At 35.5% G+C, this 24947-nt stretch overlaps 1 protein-coding gene across 1 annotated transcript in view; it reads right to left on the reverse strand.

Moving 5' to 3' along the window:
- Nucleotides 1–1303: 1303 nt before the first annotated feature.
- Nucleotides 1304–24947, reverse strand: part of LOC115452657 — a 42211-nt gene continuing 18567 nt past the window's right edge. Inside the window, exons 2-7 of the mRNA XM_030181237.2 lie at nt 20774–20979; nt 19297–19450; nt 12793–12910; nt 4107–4273; nt 3400–3462; nt 1304–2220 (exon numbers count right to left, since the gene is read on the reverse strand). Of these exons, the coding sequence (XP_030037097.2) occupies nt 2147–2220; nt 3400–3462; nt 4107–4273; nt 12793–12910; nt 19297–19450; nt 20774–20979 (782 nt within the window). The 3' untranslated portion in view covers nt 1304–2146. The remainder of the gene's footprint in view (nt 2221–3399; nt 3463–4106; nt 4274–12792; nt 12911–19296; nt 19451–20773; nt 20980–24947) is intronic.

Here is a 24947-nt window from a genome sequence, read left to right on the forward strand (position 1 = left end):
AGAAATCATGTATGACGGAAATGTTCTCCTTAAAATTATGTAAAAAATATCCCACGACAGCATATGTCTATCTTTTATGGTTGACTCACAATAACACGTGTAACTCCCGATAGCTTAGCAGTTCGAAGCTTTCTCATTATATTTGACTACTCTTACGTTTATAACACTCTCAGTCATCCCTAATTAAAAAGTTAACATTATTAAATATTCCATAAAAAAGAATCATAGAAATCGGTATAGAAACACCAAAGTTATCCATGAAATACGCTAATAATAAGCTATCATGCGAGAATACTGAATCATGCTATAAGGATTATTTTTGTATATATATAAGGTCGCGAACGCACAGGCAGGCGGCTTGCTTGGCACATAGAGGCAAGCGAATCACCTAGCGAGTAGCTTCGTAAAACGAACATTCTCGAACGTTCGCGACCGGCTCCATTTTTGAAGTCCAAAATCCACGCGGGCGAAGCTGCGAGCGGAAGCTAGTACAGAATAAGGACCCAGTTAACATATTCAGTCGAATCACCATTCATACTAATTCCGCAATGAGGGACATTGAATCGTTACAGCTTAGTATCTCGCCCGCAAATAAATTTCCCAAGAGAGACGTATTTTACATCGGCCGCGACATCCGGGACGCGAGATGATCCGAAATATTTTAAAAAGGCACTCCGTGAGGGAATGCCGTCGGTTATTAGTTTTTCCTCTTCTAGAAAATATGGATTTTTCCCCACTAGCGTTTAATCTGGCGCGAATGATACTATGCTGGTTTGTCTATATATTGTCATGTATGTCCATTTTTGATAATTGTTTTTGGATGATGTAATATTATTGTTGTGTCGCTTTCAGATTCACCTGCTCATCATCAGATTGTTCTTCTTAATTAATATTACAGTTTGGGCTACGTTTACTACGCGTTTTAGTTGCATTTGTAGTACGTCACACTCTAACCCACAATATTTATAACAAACATTAGTTGTTATCTGAACCTGCCATTCACTGCCCAGCCTGTCAAACACACTAATAGACACTAATAGAATGATTCCATTAAAAAACCGATCAACCGTGTCCGATTTCATTCCAAACGACATCCAATCCATCCGGAAAGCAGAACGCTGCCAAATTTGATCCGGGTCAGTTAGGAGCAGGTGCATCCAATTCGCACGCCATATTGGATGGGATTGGATGAAAAAATTGCACGGCCGTGGGAAGTGGAGCTTTCCCATCCATAACCATGTAATTAGGTCTGGACTGGATGATTTGGGTCATGTACAGGATGTTGGTTATTGAAACGAATGTATTCTTGACAATTTTATTAAAGTTTCCTTATGGACTAGAATCTATTGTTTTCTTTGGTGGTATAGATTTTTTGGATTAGAAATACATTTTGGATGTTCAAAATAGCGATTATTCGTTATAAGAGATAAAAAATATACATTCCAATCATGTTACGCTATAAAAACATTGTCTTAAATCTATTGATCTTTAATATTGTTACAACAATAATTTTATTATAATTTTTTTTAGTCATAATTTAATAAAAAAATATTTTATATACATTTACACATGATCTATCATAAAAATAAGTTAACAATTTAACTATAATTTATTTTAACATAAATTCGTTTTCTAAAACTACTCCACCAGTAATAAGTTTAATTACTCCTACAGTTTGTAGTTGTAAAATACATGTAGTTTTAATAATTATTCTAGAAACCGATAATATAATTTCGATCTCATCTCTTATATTTCAAATTAATCGCTTTATAAAAAATACCTGTCCCATCTGTATATAATAGATACCCGCTGCACCAATTGAATATTTATCAAATGAAACAGTATTATCTTCAAATATTAGATATTTGTTTATCAGTATAAATAAAATTAGTGTACATATAGCTCTGATAATTACCCAGCACAATTTCCAAATATCTAAACATATAATATTTAAATAGAAAATATATTAATATATATATAATCATAATAAGTACAACGTGTAACCGAGAGATGCAGAAAATTGAAGTAATTTTAATTTTTAAAACTGGAAATAAGAAACAAAAACCAAAAGAAGGGACAAGAAATCAGAATATAACTATTCCTGTATCTCTCAAATTACTTTAGAAATTAGAAATAAATTTATATATCACGTCACTACTATTCTAGAGAGGTGTACTATTATAAGTAGGAAGAGATAAGAACTATGGACCAGTCTGTTACCTGCAACAATAAACACAATTTAAATTAACATATTAATATGATTTATTTATTTGCAAGCGGCGATAGCCTAGTTGGGTGTGGAACGGACTGCCGAGACGAATGTCCGCAGGTTCAAATCCCAAGGGCACACACCTCTGACTTTTCTAAAAAATCATGTGTGTATTCTTTGTGAATTTATCGTTCGCTTTAATGGTGAAGGAAAACATCGTGAGGAAACCTGTACATCTGAGAAGTTCTCTATAGGAATTTCGAAGGTGTGTGAAGTCGACCGATCCGCACTAGGCCAGCGTGGTGGACTAAGGCCTAATCCCTCTTAGTAGTAGAGGAGGCCTGTGCTCAGCAGTGGTCAAGTACTTATATAATACAGGGCTGATATTATTATTATTATTATTTATTTGCACTTCATATACAATAAAATTTGTACATAGGTGGACTTAATGCCATAGACATTCTCTTCCAGTTAACCTTAGGGTGGAGCAGAGATGAACAAGGTAGGTGCATCAAAGAAATCTGTTGCGGTGAGCAAATACAACAGTAGATATAACTAATACGATATATACAAATATTAATTTTATAAAAATTTGCTGACGTTTCAGTAAAACAATTTAGTTTTTACTTACAGTATGCATAAATAATATGTATACAGTTTAGAAAATATGTTTTTTCTGATGGTTATATTTAGACCAAAATTATTCAACGTAAAAGCAACTGTTAATTTCGTTTTCCTTGAAATAATCATTTTTAGAATGATTTTGTGTTGTTTCGATTTTTTTTTATCCCTTTTCTACACTTTATGTAAAGATTGACACTTGAGCCATTCTTTGTCAATTTCTCAGAAAACGAAAAGTGGCTTGCCTATGCCGAATTTTAATATTTGGTAGCCGGCAGCTGGTGATAGCATATATTATATATCCTCCCGGGAAGAGACCAACGTACACAAGATATTAAAACCCTCCATAGTAGCCCATGTAAATATGTCGCGTTTCGGTATCAGCCGGAATATCCGGTTCCAGCAGGCCGGCATAATTGTGTCGACTGTCGTGGAGTAATCATCTTTCGTCAGTCGACATTCTATTTGACCCCACTCCACTTACCATCAGGTGCATTTAAGTCAGTTTATCGGATACTTATAAAAAAAAGTCTCAAAAATTATGTTATTAGAATATTTCGGTGATATACCTCTGTCTGGTACGGATTGTGTGTGCGCTGATTTTGGATGTACTAGCGGTGTTGGTGGTTCATCTGGAAAAGAAAATATTTTTTTAAGAAAACTGAAAGAAAAATTAAGTTCTTATTATTTAAAATTAAGATTTTATTAATAAATAATTATTTTAAATTGATGAGATGGGGTATTTTAGTTTTTTCAAGCAGAATGGATATCAAATACATATGCATATAAAAAATATATCGATACCTTGAGGAATTTTATTGAATTTTGGGTGAATAAAAATTATAGTTTAATCATTGTCAATACATTGTTTCAATTCGTACTTTACTGTAAAATTTCATACTTTGTATATTCATTACGTGTAAGATCTTTTGTGTTAAATAAAAATATTTTTAATTTCATTTTTTCATTCATAGTTATTTAAATTACAATGGTCATAAGTTGACGCCGTGAAAGCATAATCTATACTAAAATTGTAAAGAAGAAACGTTTTTAGGATTGTAGGGTATAATCTCTGGAACAATTGGACCGATTTTGATAATTCTTCCACTTATTAGAAGCTACATGACTACTTAGTTCTAGAAGCTACTTTTTTAGGAAACGGAGCGGCAGGCAAAAGCTGTTCTAATTAAAGCGGCCCTAGAATCCGGCCGGGATAACACCATCTGGAATAAAGAACAAATGAAATTTCTATCTATACTTCAATTTATCTCCTTACCTCTGTAAAATATTTTTCTCGTACAGTTATGGTAGTTCGCTAAAGGCACGTGCACGCAACACAGGGTTTCCGCTGTTGGCGGGAATGCTTCCACCCTAACTACTACACTAGTTACGGCTGTGTATCTGCCCTCCTCGAGCTTTATCGATGAATTGGCTTCCTGTGGCCTGTTGGTAAAAAATAATATCAATATTATATATATTCCTCTGCTAGACACGAGCCTATTTTGGAAGTCATGTGTTCTAGGTCTATAGGTTAAACAAGTTATAAGTAAATTTTGTTTAACTGTTATAAATAGCTAATGTAGGTAGTATTCATTTTGTTGTCATTTTTTTCAGAGCATATATTATATTAGGGTGTGACTTTTGTATTTAGTCGACTTATAATTAAGTGACGAGTAGCATTTACTTAGTTCTGAAAAATGCCTTGTATATTTTATCTAGTATTTTTAATTCTAGTGTTATTAAGTGGTATATACGCGTTTTGGTCCTTAAGAATTATATTTGTGATTTATAGCTTACTTCTTTAATTCTTACAATTTATTATTAAAATTTTTTGTCCGTCCTTTTTTTCTACTTATGTTTGAAAGGGATGACTGCACTTTTAATACGATTATAGAGGGTTTTCATAGAGTAGGTAATCTAAGTTACATTTATTATAATAGAGTAATGTTTTGCGGGTGAAGTCGCTAGCAAAATCTGTAATATAATATAGTTGACCAGTCTTTTTGTAGCATTCGCGATTGAGGTCGCCTCATGGGAGATGAAATAATTCAACTCGGACCGTCCCCTTTGCGAGGACATTTTCAAAATATTGCAGTCGAAGCAAAGGAAACCTAATAGAGTGCTGTGGGTATTGACTTGGAAGCAAGTAGTTGTTTTTAAGCAGAAATTAGATAAATATTCAAAGGAGTTTTTGGGTTATCGAGTGTGGTTGAGTTCACTGTCCGTCACATAATGTTTGTTGGAATTTTGAGTTATATTAAACAAAACCACAAAATATACTATAGCATTTTTTGCTAACACGACTATACATTGTACTGGGCGTAATTACACTAAACAGCGCTAAAAAAACCTGCATATAAAGATGCATGTTTTCTATTATCAATAACTGTCGCCTCAGACCCAACAATGTCGCGTTCCGGGATCATCTGGTGTATAACCGCTTTTAACAGGCCGGCATAATAGTGTCGACTGTCGAGGTGTGATCATCTCTCGTCAGTCGAAATTCTATTAAACGCCACTCCACTGACCATCAGTTGCCTTGGAGTAATTTTGACGTGTACGTAAAAAAATAATTTGATACCCGATCGTCATTATCTATAAATAGATAAAAAATACTTTATTTATCACGTAGGCGAAGAAAGTTTCACTTATAATACCATACGTCTAAACAATTTATAAGAATTATTATTATTTATAAATAACACTTAAGATCACTCATACGGACATTTTAAATATGATCAATATAAAATAATTATTTATACCCTAAGTCGTGTGTTATAATTGAAAGAAAGCTGAAGAGTGTAATCGACGAGCCAGCTTTAATTTCGCTCGTCGTTTGTGATATATAGGCGAGTATCACGAACGCTTTTTACAGTGTTTGCACGCCGCGCCAAATTTTAAACAACCCTGGCGACCCACGGGCTCGTCGACTCGCAAAACCGCGGTATTACGGCGACCCACCAACGAGGAAAACCGGTAAGCCAATAAAACCGCGGTCAAGATAGCTATAATAATACTTATATATATATATATATAATAATATATATAATAATAATAATAATACATGTCCAGTAGTTGCACTGGCTACAATGGCCTTCAAACCGGAACACCACAATGACTACACACTGTTGCTTGGCGGCAGAAATAGACATTGCGGTGGTACCTACCTAGGCGGACTCTCACATATGAGAACCCTACCGTAAACGTATGTACCTAAATGAAAATAATACATATAAACCAATCTATTACATAATATGAACATATCTAAATAACTATATATGTATACCAATCGTCTCATGTAAATCTAGACGTCTGATTTATGAATAAATCTGTATACCGAAGATTAAATCGCGCCAATAGTTATTTGTGATTGGCGATGTTATCTGGATCCAATCCCGTGCCAACTTACTCCAGCCTTCAGATTTACATTCAATATGTCCAAGGAAATTAACTTCCAAGATGTAGCAAGTTTCAGGAAGTTTATTTGCGAAGTTTTTATGCTAGATTAAATTCAGGTATTTTTTCATTTAGATGGAATCTTGTTTTAATCTATAAGTCCTTAAAAGTCGGACTTATTTATGATCACGAGAGGTTTCATTCCTCAATAGTGTAGTTGCCTAATGCGTTGAGATCTTGGGTTCCATTATCATTATTATCAACGTTTTTTGAAGTATCAGATCCAAGTCTTGAGTGATTGTAAATAGTAATTCTTATTTGTCACTCAAATCGTAATTGGCGAAAGGGTTCAGAAAAGAATTCTGTCTAGTTCAGAAAAGAATGACGATTGTAATGAAGTGCTAGGTAAACTTATAATTCAAATTTCTGTAAGGTGTAAATACTGTTTATTAGCGGTCTTATCGCTCACCGGCAGGTGAACGGTAAAGGCATCTCATCAATTATTTAGAATATTAGAATTATTCAATTACAGAAGCTATTGTTATTTTACATAGCAGAAAGTAAACGCAGGTGTGTTTGATGCTGATTGACACGTAGTAAAGTGTGGAGCTGAACATTCGAGAATTCCACAGACACTGAACTTATTCGTATCTCCTGGAAACACATACAAATACCAATATCGGACAGTAAATACCTGCGCGGTGGTTGTAATTGGCTCCGTGTGGGATAGTTGCAGTGAAACTTCTGTGAACTGTTCCAATTATTCACGCGAAAATTCAAAGGGTGGATTTCGCGTGGAATTACGTTCCCTTTCGCTAGAATTTGAGAATTATAAAATGATGCATATATGGTAAATTTTATGATTTAGTTGAATATTTTAAGTCTTTTTAACTAGCTGTGTGTCTAATGAATTTCGAAATCGGTGTGAAAATAAATATGAAAAACGAAATATCATTCTTCACTTCACTTTAGTCAGGTAATAGCTAGAGTTGTTGCTATCAAACAATGACTCAGTAGGTGGGGCTACAGCGAGGTGCGGGAGGTAATAGTCGATCTACCAATCATTAAGTCGATATGCCGTCGCGCCGCGTGCGCGTCGCCGCAAACATGGAGCGATGGATCAAGTTGTTTAACAGCTATACAGGTCTAAGCATGTTACAGCAACCATTGGCGAAGGGTCCATAAACTATTTATCGACTCATATAAAACCTATTGATCATTAGAACGATTTGCAGACTGCATTAATGTATATTTGTGGTACCTATATGCTGTGACGGTTTCTCTTTCGGAAAATTTTATCCTGCCTTTCTGACAGCGACTATAAGTGTTCAAAATATTTAAATATCTTTACGCTTGTTACATAAATTTTAAGTAAATTTTATTTATTTATTTGAACAGCCAACAAAACACACACCTTACATGTTTTTTTAACAATTCCGTAAGTAATTGCTGCAGTGCTGTTTTAATTACAGGCTGTCACAGCATGAACATATTAAATACATAACATTAAATAATTGGCTGCACCATAAGTGCAGTATATTCTAAATATAAAACTGAATATAAAACTAAATTTAGGTACTCGTAATATAAATGTATAAGTCGATCAAATACAAAAGTCACACTGTAATCTATACATGGGTATTAATTGAGTACTATCATTAGCTATTTTATACGATAGATTGAGTTATTGTTGATGTTGATTGAACAAAATGTATTCATATTTATATGTTTGAAATTGTTATTTGTAATTTACTTATCATGTCATTCTAAATGTACAATATAACATCTTCGTCAGTATAAAAAACTATGTTAAGTAGTTTTGTCAGAAAGTGATTAATTTGTAGTCGTATGAGAAATATATATTTCTTAAACATTAAACTTAAAAGTTATTTTTAAATTATGAAACAGGCCCTTAATAAAATGTAATAATTATTTCATCGTGTATTTTCATTTTCCATAAAATGGACTCCGTAATAAAATTCCTCGTATTGTTAAATTCTCACGAATTTAAATCCTTTAAACTAACCTCAAACACAATCGAAACTTTCAACCAAACATCGCTAGTGAGGGAGCGTTCGATCAACGTCGATATATCGCGTTTCAATCGATGCTCCGAACGGAAGCTAAGATCGAACGAGTGACTGGCCACGTCTAGTACTAATGATAATCGACTTTGATCGAAGTAATTAAGACCAGAATAGTATAACACAGGAGCCCACGATCAATATTGCATTAGATTACTGAGTGACCGAGGCTCAAGAGTTTACCAAGGTGGATTGACTGACGCGAATTGAACGTGTGTTAAAAACCTTATAAAAATGGGTTATAAATTAGCATTTAAGTAAATAATATCAACAAAACATTTTAAAATATTACCAAAGAGAGCATTGGGGTGCGTAGAAAGGATAAAAACATTGTGTGCAGTCACAATATTTATTTATACGTAAATGACAAAGACGATTTATAGTTTTCATAAACCCTGCATAAAATTATAGACACAACACGAAGTAATTAACAAATACTATGCAGATCACACGTAAGATTGATTAAATACTAAATATGCGTTAAGAGTCAATTATTTAATGAATGATAATGACATAGTATAAACTATTGAGGTATATTCTAAAAAACTATCAAGTCGTATGATATGAATGACTTATCGAGGCTAGAAAACCAGAATTATGAATTGATAAATATGTAACTTTTGACCAAATATAACGCTTTTTCGGGTAAATTTTATGACATCGTTCTTTTTTTTCATCGTCAGATATGACCAGCGTGTGTTGTATTATACGATCCTAACTAATTTCATAGTGATCGTGTTGTGGCTTGTTAAGACATGTACATTTCGGATGTTTGTGTCTTTTTTAATCATGTCACCTGTTAAGGCTAGCGAAAGGTCACAGAAGACGAAAAGTCATATAATTATCACTTATCTGCTTAAAGCATGCTTAAGTCGAGGTATTCTCATAAAACTAAATCGCAGTATGCGATTGCCGGTTGCAAATATCAGGACGGATTGTTAGCAAACTTCTCCGAGCATCTGAATTATTAGTCTAAAACTTCCGAGTTGTGTAATATACGGTACTATATTTCGTGGCTAAACGCGGAGGTTTTTTAAATTATTTCATTTAATGACTTGAAATAATATTATTTACGGACTTATCACGGTTATTATTATTATTTTTAACAGACGAATCGAAGACTTTGCAGCTTTCATTCTCACGGGGTGGAATAATAAAGTAAATAGCCGCGCTAAAATCCGTAAATAGTTTTATTTTATTTATTTTAAACAAATATAACGTCGCTAGCCCAGTGCAGAATGGAACGCATTGCCGAGGTGAAGGTCGCAAGTTGGAACCCTTCTCAAGATACTTGTTATCGTCAAGTTTAATGGATCTACAAAAAAAAACACATCTCTGACATTTCAAAGTTACGTATCTCAGCGTGGTGGATAAAAGCCTAAGCGAATTAAATAAAAGTATTAAATGAATTCATGACGCAACATTTAAAAAAAAATTAGGCACGTCAATTATAAATGATGTTTACGAATTGTTAGCTATTAATCAATAATTTTATTTTTAAGAGTAGTGTTAACCGCGGTCTCTGCGTTTCAAAATACGCACGTATGTTTTCAGATTAAGGAACGTGGAAGTAAATATTCGGTAGTATTCGCGAACTAGTTAGAAAGGAATCGGAGTAATATCATTACATAGTTTTACATGCCTTTTGAGGATATTCCACATATAAATAAATACCTCTTAGTGAACATTATAATATAATACTAGAAGCTCTGTAATATATTTATAATATATTATGTATTGCCTTCATAATCTCAGTGCTTGCATATCTCGAGCCGTATTAATAGATAGGATTTAGGTTCACTAAAATAGATATTAACTGAGCTATTATTTTTAAATTGTGTTTTTACACAATTTAGGTTCATTCAAAAGTGGATATTAGGTGAGATATAACTAACTACGCGAATATCAAACATTAAAATAAAGCTCTTTTACGAATTTTATAGTGGTTTTTTTATTAATATTAAACTATTTTTCGGATTTTATCGCGGTTTTAATGATTTAGTTTTCCCCCGACGTTTCGAAAACTGCAGTCTTTGTGGTCATGGTGGGCACTGAGGTGTTGTTCATCCGCAAAGTCAAAGATATAATACATAAAGAAAGTTCTAACCTTATCTAGCCTAAGAGTATTCTGTTTAAATATGTGAATGAATGAATCCCTCCTAGCCGAATTTCGGCCACGGCGGCCAATCTCAACGGAGATCAGCCAGGTACGCAGGAGATATTATAGTGCACAAGTGTGTGCGTAATAAACAGGTGCACTCTCTGTTCCTTCACTCTCATAGTTCGGTGAGACGGCAATCCGACATGACCGGAGAGAGATCAGGCGCAGGACCAACGGCTTTACGTGTTTTCCGAGGCACGGGGGATCACACCTTCCTGACTCCAAGCTGCGACTGAGTAATTTTTAAGATGGAAAAACCCAGTCACAATTATTTTGGCCCGACCCGGGATTCGAACCCAGGACCTCAGCGCGGCAGTCGTACTTGTACCGTGTACACTTACAACTACGCCACCGAGGCAGTCAAAGTTTTTTTTAAATATGTACTAATTACTCAATACATGGTAAACTAATTCCATAGTTTCATTCATTTGTGTTGCATCTTAACGCGACATGCTTTCATGACATAGTAATTGGTTATTAATTAATAATTTCATGAGAAAAGAATTCGAAAGAATCGAAACACGAACCCTATTAAAAGATTGACATTTCAAAATTATTATTCTTTTATCTTCAACCAAACTTAAATTACAAGGCGAAAAGTTTATACGACTTAAATCTTTACGACTTCTTCGAATCTTAAAATATTTCGGCTTAAAAACTTTCAATTTAATATAAACCATCAATATTCTAGTTAATTTGATATTTATTTTGGTTAGGTGGATTATGTAACGTCACCTAGGGTTGAGTAGTCAACTAAAACTGGTATTAACATATAGGATATAACCAAGCCGACGATTTCTTACCTAGAATTAATAGGGAAGAAGTCTTTTGTATTTTTTATTCTCCATATAACGCCCATTGTAATAAAGATCAGTACAAACTTACCTTATTTTTTTGTTTTTTTTTTTCTCGGAGAAAGTCAGTACAAACCTACTTACGACTAGCTTTTGCTCGCTGTTTCGCTCGCGTCTTTTTTTTTAGCGATAAAAATATCTCTATATATTTTACAGGAATAAAGAGTATCCTGTTTTTCCCAGGGTCTCAAGCTATTTCTATACCAAATTTCAAGTTTCTTTCGGTTGTTCTTAAGTTTATTGCATTTAGATGTGCTGCGAGGGACTTTGTTTTAAATTATGTAAAGATAACATCATAAATAGGTATAGTTCATTCATTTGTGTGAAAGGATCTATAAAACCATTAATCTTCACTACATAGTATAAAACAAAGTCGCTTTCTCTGTCCCTATGTCCCTATGTATGCTTAAATCTTTAAAACTACGCAACGGATTTTGATGCGGTTTTTTTTAATAGATAGAGTGATTCAAGAGGAAGGTTTATATGTATAATAATAACATCCATTAAATAGTCAGCATTGCACTCGTGCGAAGCCGGGGCGGGTCGCTAGTAGTTTATAATATTCACTAATCTTCTAAATATTCTGAAGTAAAACCGTACATAATATTTAGTTCAAACTGGAACAAGAAACCAAAGTGAACTGCATGTCTGAAAACTATCGATATATAGTATAGTAACACTGATCGATGTGCCGCAACGTCGTAATTCAAGTGAGGGTTGACGTGACGTCACGTTTGTAATCTGAGATATATTCGAAGTTCGGATGCATGTTGATGTTATATATGGGGCGGGTTCGAAAAATTATTATAACTTGCTTATAAAATATATTGCAGGACATTGGCGAAATTGTACAAAAGGTGTTAAAACCCGTCATAGTGGCCGACGTGAGCGTGTCGCGTTGCGGGATCAGCCTGAGTATATCTTCGTTCAACAGGCTGGCATTATTGTGTCTACTGTCAAGGGCTAATCATTTCTCGTTAGTCGACCTTTTATTGATCCCCACTCCACTTACCAGGTGCTGTAGGATCACTTTTCCGTGCTCGAATAGACTTATGTACAGTACTGTGATAGGTTAAGGCTAATAATAAGTAGCCAGCGGAATTTGACCATTATGTGATTTAACATTATCTCTTGAGTGACGAGCGCAGTGGAAAGCCTATAGTATTTTGTAATTTGAAGTTCTGGATGGTGTTGTTTTTGTTTGATGAGTTACCATGACACAACTTGTTTGCTCGCCTGGATTTTTTTATTGCCTCTGAAGCAGACTAAGCCGTTGCTCATCTAATAGTATTTGGCCACTATCACCCATGGACATCATTAATACTAGGGTTACAGTAAATTCGTTGCCTACCATAAAAAACTTTTGCATGTAGCTGAACAATTCCCTTAGACAGCGGAGGGTGGGATAGCAAGGGATTTAACATAAATATTCATACCCAATGTAAAAAAGGAGATATATGAACTCACCTATTGGCGATGAATATGGCGAGTTCGGGCATCGGGTACACGCCCTTCACTACACATATTATATCCAGGAGTACATTGTTCAGTCTGTCTACAACCAATTCAAACTTCTTCTCAGGGACTGGAACAGGCAAAATTAACATTATAATGTTATGTCAGCAAGGAGTAGCGCTGCGCACGCGCAGACGTGTCGTGGAGCCGCTCTAGGATGAGGTAGGCATAACAATTTTAATATAACTCGTCCCATGAATATATAAGCCGACCAAATATAAAAGTCACATTCTAATATATGCTCCCAAATAAACAGTAACAAAAGAGTAACCATTGTGTACGTTAGCTATTTAATAGAATACCTGTTAAATTAAATTTACTTGAAACTTGTAAAACAGGACCTAAGTATTGATAATTATTTTATAGATTTCACATTTATGATCATAGTGGAACACACAGTTTTGTAATTCAAATATCTAGATAGTGTTACTATTGTGGGGGCAATCGTGTTGCTTACAATCAAACGAGTGGTTTATAGGTCCTGTCACTCAATTGTATAAAATAAAATTGATGCGTCCTTTATAGAAATTATAATTAGATAACACTAAACTTCACATCCGTTTATCATAAAAAAAAATTGAAGAGACTGTTTTGATTATAACTATTTTTGTGACCAAGAATGTTATCACATAATATACGTTCAATAATTTAAAGCAATTGCATTGTAGCGCTCCTTAGCGTCGTGTTGAAACCACGTTCAACTGTCTGTGGACACGCCACCAGTAATGGACACTGTGAGCGTGTACACAGATGTATATGGGAGATGGAAGGAGCTCATGAAGCAATAATCAATACATACGGCATCAATACTACCCGTTTACGGGGGTAAATATGTATTATATTTAAAATGAACGCTGATGATAGAAACATTTTCCTGAATTTTAAACTACCAAGTAAACACACTCCACTGCACTGGTCATTGCAATAAGACTTTTGAAGGACATTATAGCCAGTGTAACTATTGGACATAATGAGACTTAACATCTCATGTCTTCGGATGTCGAGCACAATCGAACCTCAAACAATACTTTGTAGTTCAAGGTGTTGACTGTTGTTTCTACTGTTTATAGGTGGTTGTATCGCTAACTATCAGATAAACAGCAAGCTCGTCTTATCATCCAAAGCAATAAACAAAAAACATATAACAGTAATTTCAATGTCCTTCAAACCGAAGTTAAGAACACAACACACATGATTATTTAGGTGGCAAAAATAGAAGTTACTGTGGTACATTCGTACTATCATGTCATATTTGCTAGTAGTAGGACACTTATATTAACCAGGATAGCGACCACCATACGTAAGGTGTAAAACCCACTATAGCGTTTCTAACCAGCCGGCGCAATTATGCCATCTGGGATAAACATCTCTTCTCAGCCAACCGGTATCATTTTATCTTGCTCGTATATGAGAAATTCAGTTTTGTGAGTTAGTCAGTGCTTTTAATCAGGCGTATCTATTTTCTCTACATCTTCTATGACTTCAAATATTGATGGATATCATCATAAGCAAAATAACTATTCGTATTCCATTAGCTTCGTTTTCGATGGTTTGTTTCTACTTTTTGGGTCGGATTAGTTGAAAGTTCTTAATGCTTTTGTATCTTTTAGTTTTCTTTTATATGGATTTATGATGTTGGCTTTATACATCTTACTAATATTACAAATGGAAGAGTTTATGGATGTGTTTTGATGGTTGTTAGAACTAAATACCATAAGCGTTGAACAGATTTGGATGAAATTAAACACGTATATAAAATATGTCTTGGTTTAATATATCTACACAAATTTTAATCTACGTATAACACAGGCAAGCAAGCTGAATCTCCTCGTTAACTTAATTAAAAAGTTACTTTCAACAAATTTAAATAATCAGAAAAAACAAACATTTAATCTGAAGTAATTAAATTCAACAGCAAACCATAACGCAAGTTTATAAGCCCAGAAAACTTTTAATAATAAATATAATATTTTAATATTTATTTGCATTCTTGGCGTCGCTTGTAATAATTCAGCGTTGGACCAATAGGGACGAGCGGGGCGATTTCAAACCGAACTGAACATATATATTAACTGATGTTTTACGTATAAGTAAAGGAGAAATATGCGGAAAACAATTTAGTTTTGCTCGACTAGGATAACAGAACGTTCTAGAAGAATTTCGAGAAGAAAAAGTGACGCTACCATTTTGTTCAAGCAGGTTTGAAGTATTACTGAGAGCTGCGTTGGTTTACTAGAAATTTCTTACCAGAGGAGAAAATAAAGAAAGCTTTGAAGAGTTATGCACAGTTAGATCATTCCTGAAGGCCCAATAATTCTGAGTCCCAATACTTTACCCTCAAAACACCATGAAATTTAATGATTTATTTGTCATTCACCACTTCCATACTGTAGTTAATGTCACTTTTGTTAACATAACCTAAAAATTACCGCGTTTAAAAATTCAAAAGAAAAATGCAAAAATCGTCAACTTTAACAGGAATAATTGTAAATAATTCGATATTTCATGCGAGCACGCGATTCAAAGGCCTCCCTTCTATATTAAATGAGTTAACATTACCCTCAGGTCAACCTGCCATTACGCTTTGTTTCACCTCGTTGGCTCATGCACCTCTAGTTTTGTTGAAGGTGTGCATTAATAATTAGAATTGTGGTGTATAGAGGTCACATTGAGTTTCCTTCACACCCGCTGCTGAGTCTTCAATATTTTTTGATAGATTTCAGTCTTCTATTTGCCGTTATCCGGTGCAAATATATCAATGAAATACACATTTTCACGCTAAGTAGACTATATTTTGTTTTTAGAACCGATAGTCTGCCTGAGTAATGCCCTTTAAGGAAAAAGTATTATGGAATCTAGAAATCAGATTTGCATCTAGCCCCCAAAGCCGCCAACAGGGAGAATTAAACCTAAAATTTCGGGACTTTATGTTTATCTCCGAATGGGTAGACAGAGGTGCAACTAGTGAACCCAGTTTTCGCGGTTTGTATTCCGTCCTATGATGTGATAGGAAGCGAGACTATGGCCATGTGGAGCACTAGACTTTGGGTGGATACTGAGACTGCAAAATGACTTCACTGCACCTGATAGTAAGTGGAGTGGAGTCCAACAGGATGTCGACCAACAAGAGATGATTGCCTCTCAGTAGTCGACACAATTATAGCGGCCTGTCAGAATCGGATATACACAGGCTAATCTCGGAACGCGACAAACTTACGTGGGCCACTGTGGCGGATTTTAACACCATACACGGTGGTCGCTATTCGGGCGGATATAAAATATATCCTACCACTAGGACTATTAATTATTTTACTATTATAGGTGTATAAATCGCCACAGCTTACCCCGTGAGCCGGAGCGCTACATTTGGATGCGTTGTAGGTAAAGTTGCGCGAAGCAATTTCCGTTTCGTCTCAACTCACAACCGTATTGTTGCGGCGTTGGTAGCTTCGCCGTGATACCGGTGTGGTTGGTATATGCGTTTATGTTGCATCTTAATTTCGTAAAGTTCGTGTTTAGGAACGGTGTATTATGTATATTTTCAGATAGGAATTGTTGAGGTGTATCTTATCCGTTAGGTGAGTATGCAATGGATATATTTAGATTACATTCTATTCTAGAAAAGGCAGTAGATCTTTTATTCCATGATCGTGCGGACGATTGCTTCTAGCTTGGGCTAGTAATAAATAAATACAATACACAAGTTACGCCTTTCTTCTCAAAGGGATAGAAAGGGAATAGAAATAAACTCATTTTTCGCCATCGTCCCGTGATATGATGAGGCGAGTCTATTGCCATATCGCACATTCCAGACTCCGAGCAGATACCGAGCAGATAAGTCCCCCCCGTAACTATGAAGGCATGTAGTCTTCGAAACGTTGAAAGAAAACAATGATATGAAATCCGCGATAAAATCCGAAAATAGTTTTATTTCAAAAATAAATCCAATATTACATTGCCCGACCCGGGATTTAAATCTGAACCCTGAAAGCAGTAGTCGTACCGCGCAATACACCACTGATATATAAATAAATCCAATAAACAACACGGCGGGAGATTGCTAACAATTAACAAAAAAAAATCCTGTTTTGTAGGCCTAAATGCTGGCCTATTAAACAAAACGTTTAATGTCGTTTAGAATTAAGATATGGCGCCTCGGGCTTGAGCTGTTATCAAAGTACCGTTTCCGTTTAGCATTACAGCGAAACACCTTGATAAAGCTGTGATTTTTTTATTTCTTCTTTAAAAATGAAATTTGGGCAAGGTTAATGTGCTAGATTTTTCTATGTTAATTAGGCAGTGTTTTATGTTAACAGTCATGCGTAATTTTGTGTAAGGTTTAAACTACATAAATAATATGTCGGAGATCTGAGATATTGTGAAGGTAAAATGTTAATAGGTGTTTGTTCGTATTGTCAGCCTTGTATATATCATATTAGGTGATGCTCGCGTTTTCGCCTGCAGTTCCTATAACACTGTAGCAATCCATAATATCATCTTAAGACATCAGCTCCTTATATTTAAACAAACTGATTTAAAATCCTTTAATTTTCCACGGGACCAAATTACCGGAATAAAGTAGCGAATTGTTAATCCGGGACATGATCTATCCACGTGCCTGAAATTTCATCCAAATGTGTTCAGCGATTACTGCGTTTACCTCTTACAGGTAATTATAAATTTTATTATAAATCCAAACCTTTTGCATTTATAATAAAAGTAGATTAGTTTAAATACATTATCCCACTGCTGGAAACGGGCCACCTTTATTATTAAGAAGGTTCAACCTAGTGCTACCTCTCAAATCTATGAAATGCCAGTTAGATTAGATAGATTATCTCATAGTTGGAAAGTTTCCTTTATTACTAGTAAGAATTCTCTTGCCAGACACTTGGCAGACTTCTTAGTTATAAGAACTTTTAAAATAGAATTTTCAGACTTGTTGGTTTCTTGATGACGATTTCTTTCACCGTTACAGCGAGTAATACTACTGTAATACGTACACTTCGAAAAGCCTGAGATGCATGTTTGGGATTTGAACCTGCAACTTTCGTCCCGACAGTCCTTTCCATTCCCAACTACGCTATGACCACTTATAAATTAACTAGCGACCCGCCCCGGCTTCGCACGGGTGCAATGCTGATACTAAATACACTACAGAAAAACTGTGAACGTTGTATATAAAAACATAGCGGCCCGCTCTGGCTTCGCACGGGTATAACATAACAAAATAACAGTATTTCTCCACTATTTAATGGATGTTATTATACATATAAACCTTCCTCTTGAATCACTATCTAATAAAAAAAACCGCATCAAAATCCGTTGCGTAGTTTTAAAGATTTAAGCACACATAGGGACAGAGAAAGCGACTTTGTTTTATACTATGTAGTGATGACAAATAGATAATCAAATAAACAACATTTTATTTATTGACCTGCTCCAACTTATTCTCTTGATCTGCACGAGTTAATTGACAGCCTAATAAAGCTAAATCAATATCTGTCTGCAGTAACCAGTACACTGAACTCAGGTGATCGAGGTATACAGATGCGAATAAATTATAAACATGAACATTTCAAATGCGGTATTCTTATATAACGAGTAGGTAAGTAACTCGCGTGACCGAACGCGCCACATCGTATGATCACTATGCAATATGGCCGTCAACGATGCGCAGCCGCAGCTTAGCCACGCCCACCCAAGATGGATGCTAACGTATCTATTGATATAATTATTTGCGATGTAATGCTAATTTAATAATTGGATATATTATTTACTTCGAACTAAAAGTTTATCGCTTGGGTGTATGGCTTAAGTGCCTCATCGGGGCACGAAAATAATGCCAAATATAATTAACTTTTAGTATACCGAAGATTACATTAGGTGTTATGCAAAAACAGTGTAGGCTCAAGCGTACGAGCCGCGCCCGCGCGCGCTTAAACTCCGTGAGAAAGTTACTATGGCACTGTGGGAGCGCGGAGCGATGGACGCGGGCGCAATCCGTAGGCTTTCGAGCGGGGTTCGAGGGGTGATGGCGCGTGATGCCGCTGTGTGCTATGGCGGCGTGCTTCAAGTTGTATATTTACTCTGCTCCTGGTTGCTCAGTCCAGGGTTCGAATCCCGACTGTTCGTAAGTGCAAAATGTAAGCGATCGCTGTTTGACACAAACACGGTCGCTACATTACTAAAGTAATTTATAAATATATTGTTTGTTATTTCACTTCGCTCGCCATCCTAAGACATGAGATATTAAGTCTTTTGTGTCCAGTAGTTACACTGGCTACAATTTCCTTCAAACTGGAACACAAGAGACTACACATTGCTACACGACGGAAGAAATAGACATTGCGGTGGTACCTACCCACTACCCAGGCGGACTCTCACATACGAAAGACCTGCCACCAGTATGTGCAGACGAGTCAATTTACCTTATCTGAAAAAAAGTTTTCTCACCGAATATCGTCATGGGGCGCGTCCTCTCATCCTCAGCCAGGAACGTGGACACCACGCAGGTATAATTACCGGTTAACTCCGGCACTGGTTGGACGATACGTAGCGCGCGTTGCTGCGTGTACGGATCGTTCGACACTTTGAAATTTAGATCCAGCTGAAAAAATGTGCTTATATGAACTTGGAAATTATGGATGTTATAGTGGATATTACTGGCTATTATGAGACTTGAATTTTCCGGGATTCGTGTCATTTAGAGATCAGGAAAATAAAAATATGTAAATAATATTTCAACAAAATATTATTGAAGATGACAATTCTGCCGTGCTAAGCTCAAAAGCGGTATCTCAAAAAAAAAAACATAATTTTGATTTTTAAGTCGTCACATAGTTTAAAGAAATACTCATCTAACGAACTTGCCTAAATAACGGTGTCTTGTTTAGAACTTGTTATAAAAAACCTTAAAAGAGTTCGTCTATCTCAGTTATACATAAAAAACTATAAAACTATCTCGAAATAAGATTTCCCTGACATACTGCTTTTGCGCTTAACACGGCAGAATTGCCCTATAATATTTAGGGGGCGTATTATTAATTTTAATAGTTTCGCTCCAAAATGCGATATCAATTGAGAAACTGTCAAATCAAGGTCGTTATCATAAGATAGTCGCTCTTTAATAAACCCATATTAACATCACATGAAATTACATTTCAAGTCACAATACGTCATGGATTTTGACAGCTTACTTTTGTTTACGTAGGACCCTTGACACTGAGAATAATCTCTTAAATGACAGCTTAAGCCTAACTTATTGAATGGTTCAATCCACCCGGGTAGCGACCACCGTACACAAGGTGTTAAAACCCGCCATAGTGCCATAGCCTGTCTATATCCAGTTCTAACAGACTGACATAATTGTGTGGGATGCTGAGAGGTAATCATCTTTCGTCAGTCGACATTCTATTGGATTCCACTCCACTTACCATCAGGTGCAGTAGGATAATTATTCCATGCACGTATACAAAAAATCAATGTGATTGGTATAAACCATTTATAAATAACTAGCGACCCGCCCCGGCTTCGCAGGGTGCAATGCCGATACTAAATACACTACAGAAAAACTGTGAACGTTGTATATAAAAACATAGCGGTCCGCTCTGGCTTCACACGGGTATAACATAACAAAATAACAGTATTTCTCCACTATTTAATGGATGTTATTATACATATAAATCTTCCTCTTGAATCACTCTATCTATTAAAAAATACCGCATCAAAATCCGTTGCGTAGTTTTAAAGATTTAAGCATACAAAGGGACAGAAAAAGCGACTTTGTTTTATACTATGTAGTGATTATACGGCGTCAACACTGTCATGTCATTCTTTCTGTCTGGCGATATTACGACTTATGGACTATCTCATGATCAGACGACTAGGTAATAGGACTTCTCATTTGTATTAATTTCATCAATTGCCTTACCTTATCCTTCAACAGCCCCAAAGCCTGCGGCTTCTGTGGTGGTATCCACTGGTAGACTTGCTGCGACCTGTCATTATAAAACCACTTCACCACCAGCCCTGTGACATTTCTGGTGTTATATTCACAGTCCAGGGTCACTTTGTCTCTTGTCCCGTATTGGATAGCTTCTGGAACCCTCATGTTCACGATTCTTACTGATTGTACCCCTGGAAAAAGGTGGCAAATTCTTGGTTAATCATTTTGACAACTGAAAATGTTGAGCATACGAGACATATTAGGTTATGTTTCTTTTTTTTAACACGACCCTACGTTTGTAAGCCTGGTTAAGTTATTGTGGTCTGAGAATATAACATGTTCTTGTGCATCTTTACCTAACCGTGTTGAATATTATCAGTCTTACTTATAAACTTGTTTTAGCGTTAAGAGGTGCTTAAGAATTGTGTAAATAGCTGTCAAAAATATCATCAGTTTCCTATTTTAAGCCTTATTTGGAGGCGAAATGGCGGGTTCTGACTTACAGTTGATCGAGTAAATTTATGTTTTAACTAAGTATAGCTTTGAGAATTTTTTATAAGTAAGACGTTTAATGATTTCGACATTTACAGATTGCCACGTTGGTTTATAAAAAAAAAACCCATTAAAATGTTACACATTTCATTCATATAATAATGTAATTGTCGAATGAATTTAAACCGATTGGCTTTTTTATTATATTCTCAGACAACCTGCATACTTTTAACGATTTGTTATGTTTATGTTGTTAAACATTGAAACAAAACTATTTTCGGATTTTATCGCGTTTATTTATATTATTATTATCTCCTAACGTTTCGAAGACTGCCTTCATGGCCACAGGGCAGACTGAGGCGTTGGTCTGATAATGAAAGTTACGATATCTACCTACATTTTACAATTATACATTTTTTTTAGCTATTGACGGTCCAATCTACGCAAATTGAGCTCGTAATGTCTTAAAGCCTGGCAGCCAAAGACCGACTGCAATAAAATCGTAAATAGTTTTATTTTAACAATAATTTTAAATCAATAAAAAGAAAAGATTGGTTACACAGCCACGGGTATTCTTTTTTCATTTATAAAAAACAAACGAATCGAAATCGCTACTCGTACTCTTCGGGCTATTTGCGAATCCAATAGTTCAATGATACAATTTAATAAAGAGTCATGGCCCCAGGCTATAGAGGATAAAAAACCTTGGGCAAATCAATAATAACTGGACCCGCAGAGACCCCGCGTGCCGGGTCAGCGCGTGTGAAATTATATTAGGTATCACTGAGCGCAAAAGTAGTTTTATTAGTCGAAAACACCGATATAATAGTTAAATACACATTTTTAATCAAACACATTTAATCATAAGCATTTTCTTAGTAATATTTTGAAAATCATAACATATTACAACATTTTTGTTATATTAAAATTATTAATGTTAGTCCGTCATTAGTTTCTATATATAATACAGGATGTCCCAAAAATTGTATCAAGCGGAGGTCCAGATAGAGCACCCCTTGAGATATCAGAATCACCCATTTTTTGGGTGCATATGGTTGCCTCATATTTTTTAGTAATGTTTCGTATAGTTATGTCGCTTAGAAACGGCATTTGACTTTTAATGTTAATTGTAATAATCAGCTACTAGTCTTTCTGAATAAATACGACACTACATTGCTTACAATAAAAAATAAACGGACTTATAAAAACTTAGAAAATCTCTCATGCAGCACCAAATATTTCCAAAGGCTTGAAAATAACTAATTATATGTGTCATATATTTGATTTTGTTAATCTCCGCATCCGGCAGTAATACCAGTAAGCGTAAGCGAGTTTTAGAGATCGTTTTGAGATAACTGATTTGCAACACATAAAAAAGTAGACCAGAACAGAATTCATAAACCTTTACTCGTCTCCTATCTATAATTGATTATTATGGCGGATGAAAAATAAGGTAAATAAAGAGTACATAGCCTTCTGCCTTACCGTTTAGGAATAAAGGTGTGAACTGAAGCATCAGAAAAAACGAGGAAGTGATATATTTGATGGCGAGCTATGGATATCAGCAATACACTAAAATAATATTCTTTAATATGACGAAGATTATGAAAGCGATATACGTGTATCATTCACGGTCTGACACAAATTGACTCAAGGATATCCGCGATCATGAAATTATTCCCAATTTTGTGAGTCGTTTGTGTTCAACCGAACGGCAAGCTCCATCACCTGTTTTATTATTGTGTATCATTTCTACTTTATAATGTCAGCTTTTGGTCGCATGTGAGTTTTTCCGGGAAAAAAGTCCCGCTATATTTTTTCCAGGGATAGAAAGTAGCCTATACTTCCCAGGGTCTGAAGCTATCTGTATCATAAATGGAATAAATGAGCTATCCAACCCTACCGCATTTAGAACCTGAGTTCCTGAGATTATTGCTTCCAAACAAATAAACTCTCCAGCTTTATATAATAGCATAGATAGATAGAAGTATATATAAATGCAGTATCAGACTTATACTGCCCCACTGCTGGGTAATGACCTCTACTCATTGCGTTAAGGCGTCGCGCAAACCTTGTCGCTGCTGCTGAGACACTAGAAACTAACAGTTGCTAAATCTTACGCCATACGACCATAAAATAAAACACAAACCCTTTGTCTCCGTAGGGGTAGGGAGTTGCAATCATGACACTTTTCGCCAGGTATTTTCCGTCCCATGATATAATTGCGGCGAGCTTACTATTACTATTAACCTACTAGACACAAATTCCAGTCTCTGGGTTTATTCTGGACAAACTAATTGTGATATAATTGTATCCGCCCCGGGATCCCAACCCGAGAACTTAGAGCGGAGTCGCACCACGCACGAAATACGATTGGGCACTTTTCTATGTTTGATTTTATACATTCTTATATATGTGACAGAAAAATACGAACAATAAATTATTTTGTGAAATAAGCATCAAAATTAGTTGAAAAATAAAGCCATGCTTCATATTTGAAATATTGTTGTGAGCGGAAGGTGGGGCCGTAGTGGTGTTATTACGCTTTCTCTTTTTCACGCACGCAGCGTTATGATTGGTCACACTCGGTGACGTCACAGTTTGCCATTAATTTAAGCGACAGCTCCACTTAATTTCAGTTTAAAAAATATTTACCGTGTGTATTTTAAAAATTACTTTTCCGCTAGATTTTAGAAGAGAACACTAATAATAATGAATTTAAAAAGTCTTCAACTACCTTATTACGCCACTGAGACATAAAACAAACCTATAATATCGAAGTTAACGTAGAAATTGTACTATACAAACTGTTTACAATTCAATATGAATAGTCAGGGGAAATGTCCATAAAATAGAGTCCGTGGTGAATTCACTTTTAATTATTAGTTGGCTGACAGTTGTGCAATCATCGGCGGACTGTACGTCGAGGAAACTTTCCGTGCAATACTGCACGCAACGCGTATTACCAGAGTTTTAAACCGTGACAGCAATATGTAATAACATGTCCTTTGTTTGCGTTTTTGATTTTTTTTTCTTGAAGTAGATTTAAGGCAAATGGTTTCGCGTGTGAGTTTTGACGGACAGCTAAAAATTGCGTAATGATTTGTTGGAAATAAGGACAAAAATTATTAAGGCGCCCACTCAATTTAAAAGAGTAATTTGTCTTCTATGTATTTATATCTTGTGTGGGCTCCCTCTCTTTAGTTCCGGCAGCAATTGAGTTCGCTTATGAGTCCTAGTCACTGATAATATTTATTTGTAACAAATTGTTTAAAAGTTTTATTAAAGTTTAGCGGCTTATTTTGTCACGATTAAACTGTGGGGATTACGGGTATGAATTATTGCGTTCTGAATGCTCTTTGAAATCCTCCACTTGACTCTCAAAATGTAACAAATAAAAGTTCAGAGGTGGTTCATCCTTTAGTCTATATAGGACCCAAATATAAAATCACTTAACAGTATAATGTGTTCGATATTGTCTTATATTAAATGAGTTAACGTGGCGCGTGATGGCGAATGACTGACGAACGCAGGCGAGGCGCTCCCGCGGAGCTACAGAATGCATTAGCATAATACAAAGTCTATGGAATGCACATTCCACACAGTGTGTCTCTAAAAAACGAAGTACATATGGTTTTATTTTTGACTTACTTAAAAATTACGATAA

Source organism: Manduca sexta, chromosome 22, assembly GCF_014839805.1.
Source record: "Manduca sexta isolate Smith_Timp_Sample1 chromosome 22, JHU_Msex_v1.0, whole genome shotgun sequence".
Lineage (NCBI taxonomy): Eukaryota > Metazoa > Arthropoda > Insecta > Lepidoptera > Sphingidae > Manduca > Manduca sexta.